This window comes from Lolium perenne, chromosome 7 (genome assembly GCF_019359855.2).
Source record: "Lolium perenne isolate Kyuss_39 chromosome 7, Kyuss_2.0, whole genome shotgun sequence".
Lineage (NCBI taxonomy): Eukaryota > Viridiplantae > Streptophyta > Magnoliopsida > Poales > Poaceae > Lolium > Lolium perenne.
This window is the reverse complement of record NC_067250.2, coordinates 126,036,714-126,047,893: the sequence shown is the minus strand read 5'-3', so window position 1 is coordinate 126,047,893 and position 11,180 is coordinate 126,036,714. Positions and strand designations below refer to the sequence as shown.

Sequence of the window (11,180 nt, the reverse complement as noted above, 5' to 3'; positions counted from 1 at the left end):
GGCGGGTGAAAAGCTGAAAACAACAAGATAAATATCAAGTCGGCCACGCAGCCGCAAGCCGGAAGACGGCAAAAACGTTAAACTTACCAGTTCAGGCGGCTGCTCCCGGCTGTAAGGCGGCAGCCCCCAATTCCAGTTGTCCGGCATGTTGGCCTTGGTGATGTTGTTCACCCGGTGAGCCACCTGGGACTTGGAGAGCTCCACCTTCGACATCCGTGTCGGGTCGAGCCGGCCGGACATATGGCCGATCTTGTGGACGCGCCACTGGAGCGGTATGACCCGGTGCGAGATGTAGGTGCAGAGGAGGTCCTCGGCACTCAGCCGGCCCTCCGCGACGCACTCGCCCAGGAAGTCCCACAGGAGGTTCACCTCCGCGTCCGGGTCCGAGGACTTGGGGTTGTAGCCCCAGTTGATCCGGCCGACTGGCGGGGCCGGGTTGTATTCCGGCAGGTTGAGCCGGTCGAAGGCCGGGCTCTCGTTCCGCACATAAAAGAAAGACATCTGCCAATTCTTTACAGAATCGACAGTCGGAATCCGCGGGAAGGACGTACCCGTGCGAGGATAGATGGAGGCGGCGCCGCAGGTCCTCAGGCAGCCTTCGGTCGTCTGCGCCTTGATGAAGAAGAGCCGGCTCCAAAACTCCACGTCCGGCCACAAGCCGGCGTAGCCTTCCATGAAGGCCACGTAGCAGCTGAGGAGGATCATGGCGTTGGCCGGCAGGTGGTGCGGCTGCAGGCCGAAGTGGTCGAGGAACCGGCGGAAGAAGTTGGAAGCCGGCAGACCCAATCCGCGGTCAAGATGCGCGCCGAAGACCACGCGTTCGCCGGGCTCTGGCCGAGGCTCCTTCTCCGCGCCCGGCGCCCTGGTAATCACCCCCGCCGGGATGCGGCGGAGGCGCACGAGCCGGGCAATGTCGTCCTCCTGCATATAGGAACCCTTCCAGGAGCCGCTCGGCTGGGCCATCGAGGACGAAGAAGAAGAGGAGGTCCAGGAGAGGCGGAAGGGCGAAGAAGAGCCGCTCCTCGCCGGAGGAGATCGCGGTGGAGAGGGGCGCGCCGTCGATGCGCGTGGCCCCGTGGCGCCGGATTGGCGGGTTTGCGGCGGCAGCTCGGCGGAAGATCGTCGGGGCAACCGCTCGCTGAGGTTCGCTAGAAGAACGGAAGAGGAACGGCGTCGGAGCAGCGAAGAGCAGCGAAGAGCTCGAGTGAAGAGAAGGAGCGAGGCAGGAGCGCAAGGAGGAAGAAAGGGGCAAGTGCCGCCTCGATACCGCCCCCGCGGCATTTATAGCCGACCGCGGCGGGCGGTTGGCCTCCAAGTGGCCGACGTGGGCCACGTCTCCGGATTTACTGCGCCGTAACTCCTCCCACGACCGCTACCGTTACCAGAAACGGCCACACCACGTCGCCCACTACCGCACCGGATCCGGAGGGACATTGATGTGACCAGACGAACCGACCGCCAGGCCAGGCGTCAGACCAGTCAAGTCGGGCGCAGGGCCCGAGGCGGCGGCGACTCCGGCGCGCCGCAAGCCGGAGCCGGACGATAAGTTCCATCCGAACCAAAATTCGTCAGCAAGGCGGAGACGCCATCAGATCTTGCGAGAAAGCAAAAACTATACAAGTGTAAAAAGCAGCCGGCTGGGAGCAGCCGGCAGGAACGAGCCGGATGAGGGCGCAGCCGGCTGAAAGGAAATCCTCAGTCGGCCCCTCCAAGTGCCGTCAAATATATTCAAGAAGCCAGGAGAACCTGCCTAGGTCCTTCTAAACGCAGGACCTTGCCAGCTTCGGGGGCTAATGTCGGGGGGAAGACCCCGGATAGGGCAATGGACGTGGAGCAGCCGGCTGGCCACCGGCCGGCTCGCGGCAAAGGGCGGCTGAGGAGCAGCCGGCTGGCGCCGTGGCCGGCTGGTCCGGAAGCCGGTTGGCTCTAGGTCCTAGTCGGCCTGGCTGCGGCCACCAATGCTGTAGCTGGGCCGGCTTCTACAAGCCATATCCGACTGGGGTTTGTACCTCAGACCGACTCGAGGCTGGCGAGTCTTGCACTGGAAGGAACCGGGTTGGTGATCCGGGTTCCCAAAGTCCACGCTGACTCCATCTTCCGTAAAGCGCGGGGCACTGTGGAGCAATAGTGCCACGCGCCGGACAGGCCGTCAGGGCTTACGACGATCCGTACTGGCTACAGTGGCTGACGGAGACAGGGACACCTCCTCTCCATACCGCTGACCGTGGCAGTCGGATGGGACAGGCCACGATGCCTCAACCACTCCTGACGTCACCGCCTCGGGAAGGAGCGGAAGCCGGAGCCGGCCAAGCCGGCCAGTAAACTATAGGGTCTTATATGTAAAGTGCCGGTGCCTATATAAGCCGCACTACCCCCTCTCGTGCAGGGGATCGATCATTTATTACTTTCACCCACCTACAGAGCTGCCCTGTGAGAGAGACCATCGTCTCCCTTAGCCTCTCAGGAGCAGCCGGACACAGCTCTAGGAGCACCATTGTATCGTGTGATCATCATATACACTCATAGCAGGAGTAGAGGTTTTACCTCCATCGGAGGGCCTCGAACCTGGGTACGTCGCCGTGTCGCTCGTGCCCATACCCGCATCCGGATACCGCCGTGAGATCCCTCAGGAACCACTTCGATTAGCCACCCTATGGCATATGCCGTGACGATACCACGACACGGAGTGATAAGCCTTAACCCCCAGACGCAGCCTTTTATATCGCCGCACTCGCTCAGATTAAGGATGAGATCCGTCCGTTAATTCGCCCCCGGAATCGCCGCCCGTAATCAACGGTTAAGATTTGCGTCGGGTCCGGCGGAACGGTCGTTAAACTAGCTGTTAGCGGTCACGTCAGGCCCAACAGTCAAACAACACGCAAACGGTTCACGCCTCGGTCAACGTGAAATCTAGCCGTTGGCTCCTCCACGTGTCTCCGCGGTGGGTCTGCACCGACTGGCCTACGACGACTAGCCCACGCCGACTGTCAGACGACGATTGGCTAGCGCCGACTGTCATACGCCGACTGGTTGATCAAGCTCTAGCGATTGGAGAGTGGCAGCGGACTGGTAACTTCCTATTCGGGAGCAAAAAGGCGATTCACCTTAACCCATCACCGTGTCCCTTCGAGACCCGTTCCGGACCCGCGTCTCATCACCACCGCGCTCGGGGACAACTGATGGGGATATGCCAATAGGGGGTGGGTCGCCAGTCCCACTCGCCACGAAGACGGAGGCCCAGGTGGATCGCTAGTCGCCCGAGCGACTGGACCTTAAGGCGACTGGGCCGAGGCCCTAGGGAGAAGATCGGTGCGGCTGGATAAGAAGTTTGCTTGCAGGAGGGGTGGCGAATGTCGGACAAGTAGCAACTGATATGATTCGTAGTTATCCTCATGTAACCCTAGACCGGGGGTGGATATATAAACCCCCGGGCTAAACCCTAGAGGAGACTTCATCTGAGATCCGATCTCCCCATTGTAAGCTCTTGGCTCCGTGCCGACTGAGCCCCCCATTGTAATTCTCCACTGAGCAATAAGATCTAGCAGGACGTAGGCCTTTTACTCTCCGGAGGGGCTGAACCTGGGTAAAACCTTGCGTCCCTTGCACCTCGATCCGCAGATGGAAATATTCCCTTGCCCCCGCATCAACGAAGTGCTACCCCCTGTAGCATCTGTCGTGGTCATATCAACGACAATGGTGGACTGGGTTGGTGAAGAGGTAGACGGCGGAGATGTTGTCGCAGTAGACCATAGTGGCTTTGGCGACAGGACATGAGAGCTCAACGAGGAGTTGCCGCAGCCAGGAGACCTCAGCAGCCGCATTAGCAACAGCCCGGTACTCTGCTTCGTCGCTGGAGCGAGAGACCGTGGGCTGGCGCTTAGACGACTAGGAGATGAGCGAAGGTCCGAAGTAGACACAGTAGCCATACGTGGAGCGACGCGTGTCGGGGCAGCCTGCCCAATCAACGTCCGAGTAGGCGACGATGTTCGTGGTAGTGGAGGCGTGGAGGGAGAGACCGAAGTCCATGGTACAACGAATGAAGCGGAGGATCCGCTTGACCGCAGCCCAATTTGGATCCCGCGGAGCGTGCATGTGAAGGCACATCTGCTGAACAACATACTGCAGCTCGGGGCGAGTCAAGGTGAGGTACTGCAGGGCACCGATGATGGAGCGATAAGATGACGCGTCCGTGGCCAAGGAACCATCTATGGCGGATAGCTTGGACTTCGTGTCGACAGGCGTGGCTGTGGGTTTGCAATTAAGCATACCGGCGCGGTCCAGTAGCTCATGGGCGTACTTGCGCTGATGAAGGAAGAAGTCGTCGGTGCGACATACAACCTCGATGCCGAGGAAGTAGTGCAGGAGCCCCAAGTCCTTGCGGGCAAACTCAGCGCGAAGACGCTCGGTGAGCTGTCGCAGTAGGTCCATGGAGCTGGCCGTTAAGATGATGTCATCGTCGACGTAGAGCAGCAGGTACGCGGTGGTGGCGCCGTTGTTGTACACAAACATCGAGGCATCAGAGCGGGTGGAGCGGAAGCCGAGTTGGTGAAGAAAAGCTACGATGCGCTGGTACCAGGCGCGTGGGGCCTGCTTGAGCCCGTATAATGAGCGCGAGAGCAGGCACACATGGTCGGGGTGGGTGCTTGATACGTCTCCGACGTATCGATAATTTCTTATGTTCCATGCCACATTATTGATGATATCTACATGTTTTATGCATACTTTATGTCATATTTATGCGTTTTCTGAAACTAACCTATTGACGAGATGCCGAAGGGCCAGTTGCTGTTTTTGGTTTCAGAAATCCTAGTAAGGAAATATTCTCGGAATCGGACGAAATCAACGCCCAGCATCCTATTTTTCCACGAAGCTTCCAGAACACCCGGGAAGGACTAGAGTTGGGCCACAGGGGCCCCAGGAGGGTGGCCGGTGTGGCCAGGGCCTGGCCCGCGCCGCCTTACCCCCTCACCGCCTCTTCGACCCTCCGACTCCGCCTCTTCGCCTATTTAAGCCCCCTCGACCTAAAACCTCGACACGGAAAAGCCACGGTATGAGAAACATTCCAGAGCCGCCGCCATCGCGAAGCCAAGATCTGGGGGACAGGAGTCTATGTTCCGGCACGCCGCTGGGACGGGGAAGTGCCCGCGGAAGGCTTCTCCATCGACACCGCTGCCATCTCCACCGCCATCTTCATCAACGCTGTTGTCTCCCATGAGGAGGGATTAGTTCTCCATCGAGGCTAAGGGATGTACCGGTAGCTATGTGGTTAATCTCTCTCCCTATGTACTTCAATACAATAATCTCATGAGCTGCCTTACATGATTGAGATTCATATGTTGATGCTTGTAATCTAGATGTCGTTATGCTAGTCAAGTGAATTTTACTTATGTGATCTCCGGAGACTCCTTGTCCCACGTGTGTAAAGGTGACAGTGTGTGCACCGTGTGGGTCTCTTAGGCTATATTTCACAGAATACTTATTCACTGTTATGAATGGCATAGTGAAGTGCTTATTTATATCCCTTTATGATTGCAATGTGTTTTGTATCACATTATATCTATGTGCTACACTAGTGATGTTATTAAAGTAGTTTATTCCTCCTGCACGGTGTAATGGTGACAGTGTGTGCATCGTGTTAGTACTTGGCGTAGGCTATGATTGTGATCTCTTGTAGATTATGAAGTTAACTATTGCTATGATGGTATTGATGTGATCTATGCCTCCTTTCGTAGCGTGAAGGTGACAGTGTGCATGCTATGTTAGTACTTGGTTTGGTTATGTTGATCTGTCATGCACTCTTAGATTATTTAAATATGAACATCAAATATTGTGGAGCTTGTTAACTCCGGCATTGAGGGTTCGTGTAATCCTACACAGTTAGTGGTGTTCATCATCCAACAAGAGAGTGTAGAGTCTAGCATCTATCTATTTATTCTGTTATGTGATCAATGTTGAGAGTGTCCACTAGTGAAAGTATAATCCCTAGGCCTTGTTCCTAAATACTGCTATCGCTGCTTGTTTACTGTTTTACTGCGTTTCTACTGCCTGCAATATTACCACCATCCATCATACGTCAGTCCTGAGCAAAACACTTTTCTGGTGCCGTTGCTACTGCTCATATATATTTATACCACCTGTATTTCACTATCTCTTCGCCGAACTAGTGCACCTATTAGGTGTGTTGGGGACACAAGAGACTTCTTGCTTTGTGGTTGCAGGGTTGCATGAGAGGGATATCTTTGACCTCTTCCTCCCTGAGATCGATAAACCTTGGGTGATCCACTTAAGGGAAACTTGCTGCTGTTCTACAAACCTCTGCTCTTGGAGGCCCAACACTGTCTACAAGAATAGAAGCACCCGTAGACATCAAGCACTTTTCTGGCGCCGTTGCCGGGGAGGAAAGGTAAAAGGCACTCATACTTCGGTTCCAGGTAACAGTACTTTTCTGGCGCCATTGTGTGTGTGCTCGAAGCTATTTCCTTTAGATCCTGCAATTGCATCTTTTTGTTTCTTGTTTACACTAGTTAGGCATAATGGAAAACAACAAAAATATGAGAGATCTTTATGAACTTTATCTTGAATTAGGACATGATGTGTTTGAAGAGAGAATTAAAAACCCATGGAACTTTATATGCATGCTAATGGGAATGTTATTAATATGAATGCTTTGAACACTATTGTTGCTAATGCTATGGAAAATTCTAAGCTTGGGGAAGCTGGCTTTGATGAGCATGATCTTTTTAGTCCCCCAAGCATTGAGGAGAAAATTTTCTTTGATGATACTTTGCCTCCTATTTATGATGATTATAATGATAGTAGTCTTATGGTGCCGCCTGTTATGGAGGATAAATTTGATTATGATTACAATATGCCTCCTATATTTGATAGCTACTTTGTTGAATTTGCTCCCGCTATTACTAATAAAATTGATTATGCTTATGTGGAGAGTAATAATTTTAAGCATGAGACTCATGATAAGAATGATTTATGTGATAGTTATATTGTTGAGTTTGCTCATGTTGCTACTGAAAGTTATTATGAGAGAGGAAAATATGGTTGTAGAAATTTTCATGTTACTAAAGCACCTCTCTATGTGCTGAAATTTTTGAAACTACACTTGTTTTATCTTCCTGATCTTGTCACTTTGCTCTTCATGAATTTATTTGTGTACAAGATTCCTTTTCATAGGAAGCATGTTAGGCTTAAATGTGTTTTGGATTTGCCTCTTGATGCTCTCTTTTGCTTCAAATACTATTTCTTGCGAGTGCATCATTAAAACTGCTGAGCCCATCTTAATGGCTATAAAGAAAGAACTTCTTGGGAGATAACCCATGTGTTATTTTGCTACAGTACTTTGTTTTATATTTGTGTCTTGGAAGTTGTTTACTACTGTAGCAACCTCTCCTTATCTTAGTTTTGTGTTTTGTTGTGCCAAGTAAAGTCGTTGATAGTAAGGTTCATACTAGATTTGGATTACTGCGCAGAAACAGATTTCTTTGCTGTCACGAATCTGGGCATAATTCCCTGTAGGTAACTCAGAAAATTATGCCAATTTACGTGAGTGATCCCCAGATATGTACGCAACTTTCATTCAATTTGAGCATTTTCATTTGAGAAAGTATGGTGCCTCAATAAAATTCATCTTTACGGACTGTTCTGTTTTGACAGATTCTGCCTTTTATTTCGCATTGCCTCTTTTGCTATGTGGGATGGATTTCTTTGTTCCATTAACTTCCAGTAGCTTTGGGCAATGTCCAGAAGTGTTAAGAATGATTGTGTCACCTCTGAACATGTGAGTTTTTGACTATGCACTAACCCTCTAATGAGTTTGTTTCGAGTTTGGTGTGAAGGAAGTTTTCAAGGGTCAAGAGAGGAGGATGATATACTACGATCAAGGAGAGTGAAAGCTCTAAGCTTGGGGATGCCCCGGTGGTTCATCCCTGCATATTTCAAGAAGACTCAAGCATCTAAGCTTGGGGATGCCCAAGGCATCCCCTTCTTCATCGACAAATTATCAGGTTCCTTCTCTTGAAACTATATTTTTATTCGGTCACATCTTATGTACTTTACTTGGATCGTCTGTTTGTTTTTGTTTTTGTTTTTGTTTGAATAAATGTTTGTGTGGGAGAGAGACACGCTCCGCTGGTTCATAGGAACACATGTGTTCTTAGCCTTTAATTTTCATGGCGAAGGTTGAAACTGCTTCGTTAAATTGTTATATGGTTGGAATTGGAAAATGATACATGTAGTAATTGGTAGAATGTCTTGAATAATTTGATACTTGGCAATTGTTGTGCTCATGTTTAAGCTCTTGCATCATATACTTTGCACCTATTAATGAAGAAATACATAGAGCTTGCTAAAATTTGGTTTGCATAATTGGTCTCTCTAAGGTCTAGATAATTCCTAGTAAGAGTTTGAACAACAAGGAAGACGGTGTAGAGTCTTATAATGTTTACAATATGTCTTTTATGTGAGTCTTGCTGCACCGCTTCATCGTTGTGTTTGTTTCAAATAACCTTGCTAGCCTAAACCTTGTATCGAGAGGGAATACTTCTTATGCATCCAAAATCCTTGAGCCAACCACTATGCCATTTGCGTCCACCATACCTACCTACTACATGGTATTTCTCTGCCATTCCAAAGTAAATTGCTTGAGTGCTACCTTTAAAATTTCTATCCTTCACCTTTACAATATATAGCTCATGGGACAAATAGCTTAAAAACTATTGTGGTATTGAATATGTACTTATGCATTTTATTTCTTATAAGTTGCTTGTTGTGCGATAACCATGTTCCTGGGGACGCCATCAACTACTCTTTGTTGAATATCATGTGAGTTGCTATGCATGTTCGTCTTGTCTGAAGTAAGGGAGATCTGCCACTAAAATGGTTAGAGCATTGCATATTGTTAGAGAAGAACATTGGGCCGCTAACTAAAGCCATGATCCATGGTGGAAGTTTCAGTTTTGGACAAATATCCTCAATCTCATATGAGAAAATTAATTGTTGCTACATGCTTATGCATTAAAGAGGAGTCCATTATCTGTTGTCTATGTTGTCCCGGTATGGATGTCTAAGTTGAGAATAATCAATAGCGAGAAATCCGATGCGAGCTTTCTCCTTAGACCTTTGTACAGGCGGCATAGAGGTACCCCTTTGTGACACTTGGTTAAAACATGTGCATTGCAATGATAATCCAGGTAATCCGAGCTAATTAGGACAAGGTGCGGGCACTATTAGTATACTATGCATGAGGCTTGCAACTTGTAGGACATAATTTACATAACACATATGCTTTATTACTACCGTTGACAAAATTGTTTCTTGTTTTCAAAATCAAAGCTCTAGCACAAATATAGCAATCGATGCTTTCCTCTTTGAAGGACCTTTCTTTTACTTTTATGTTGAGTCAGTTCACCTATTTCTCTCCACCTCAAGAAGCAAACACTTGTGTGAACTGTGCATTGATTCCTACATACTTGCATATTGCACTTGTTATATTACTTTGCATTGACAATTATCCATGAGATATACATGTTATAAGTTGAAAGCAACCGCTGAAACTTAATCTTCCTTTGTGTTGCTTCAATACCTTTACCTTGAATTATTGCTTTATGAGTTAACTCTTATGCAAGACTTATTGATGCTTGTCTTGAAGTACTATTCATGAAAAGTCTTTGCTATATGATTCATTTGTTTACTCATGTCATTTACATTGTTTTGATCGCTACATTCATTACATATGCTTACAATAGTATGATCAAGGTTATGATGGCATGTCACTCCAGAAATTATCTTTGTTTATCGTTTACCTGCTCGGGACAAGCAGGAACTAAGCTTGGGGATGCTGATACGTCTCCGACGTATCGATAATTTCTTATGTTCCATGCCACATTATTGATGATATCTACATGTTTTATGCATACTTTATGTCATATTTATGCGTTTTCCGGAACTAACCTATTGACGAGATGCCGAAGGGCCAGTTGCTGTTTTCTGCTGTTTTTGGTTTCAGAAATCCTAGTAAGGAAATATTCTCGGAATCGGACGAAATCAACGCCCAGCATCCTATTTTTCCACGAAGCTTCCAGAACACCCGGGAAGGACCAGAGTTGGGCCACAGGGGCACCAGGAGGGTGGCCGGCGCGGCCAGGGCCTGGCCCGCGCCGCCTTACCCCCTCACCGCCTCTTCGACCCTCCGACTCCGCCTCTTCGCCTATTTAAGCCCCCTCGACCTAAAACCTCGACACGGAAAAGCCACGGTACGAGAAACCTTCCAGAGCCGCCGCCATCGCGAAGCCAAGATCTGGGGGACAGGAGTCTCTGTTCCTGCACGCCGCTGGGACGGGGAAGTGCCCCCGGAAGGCTTCTCCATCGACACCGCTGCCATCTCCACCGCCATCTTCATCAACGCTGCTGTCTCCCATGAGGAGGGAGTAGTTCTCCATCGAGGCTAAGGGCTGTACCGGTAGCTATGTGGTTAATCTCTCTCCCTATGTACTTCAATACAATAATCTCATGAGCTGCCTTACATGATTGAGATTCATATGATGATGCTTGTAATCTAGATGTCGTTATGCTAGTCAAGTGAATTTTACTTATGTGATCTCCGGAGACTCCTTGTCCCACGTGTGTAAAGGTGACAGTGTGTGCACCATGTGGGTCTCTTAGGCTATATTTCACAGAATACTTATTCACTGTTATGAATGGCATAGTGAAGTGCTTATTTATATCCCTTTATGATTGCAATGTGTTTTGTATCACAATATATCTATGTGCTACTCTAGTGATGTTATTAAAGTAGTTTATTCCTCCTGCACGGTGTAATGGTGACAGTGTGTGCATCGTGTTAGTACTTGGCGTAGGCTATGATTGTGATCTCTTGTAGATTATGAAGTTAACTATTGCTATGATGGTATTGATGTGATCTATGCCTCCTTTCGTAGCGTGAAGGTGTGTTATCACCAGAATTTGACCGAGTCAGAGGTGGGACGCGATCAAGATGGGCTTGAAGAATATACATGAATCGGCCTTATATGCAAAGTATGGGCTAGTTGGCCCTTGTATCTGTAAATATGATAGGATACGTGTCGGTTAGTTAGAGTTTGGCTCGTGCACGGTTGGGATTATTCCCACGTTAGAAAGTCTACGGACTATAAATATGTATCTAGGGTTTA

General features: G+C 49.1%; 1 protein-coding gene across 1 annotated transcript in view; it reads right to left on the bottom strand.

Moving 5' to 3' along the window:
- Positions 1–3,885: 3,885 nt before the first annotated feature.
- LOC139833694 (uncharacterized) overlaps positions 3,886–11,180 on the bottom strand; it is a 28,598-nt gene continuing 21,303 nt past the window's right edge. Inside the window, exon 7 of the mRNA XM_071824036.1 lies at positions 3,886–4,566. Coding sequence (XP_071680137.1) covers positions 3,886–4,566 — 681 coding nt within the window. The remainder of the gene's footprint in view (positions 4,567–11,180) is intronic.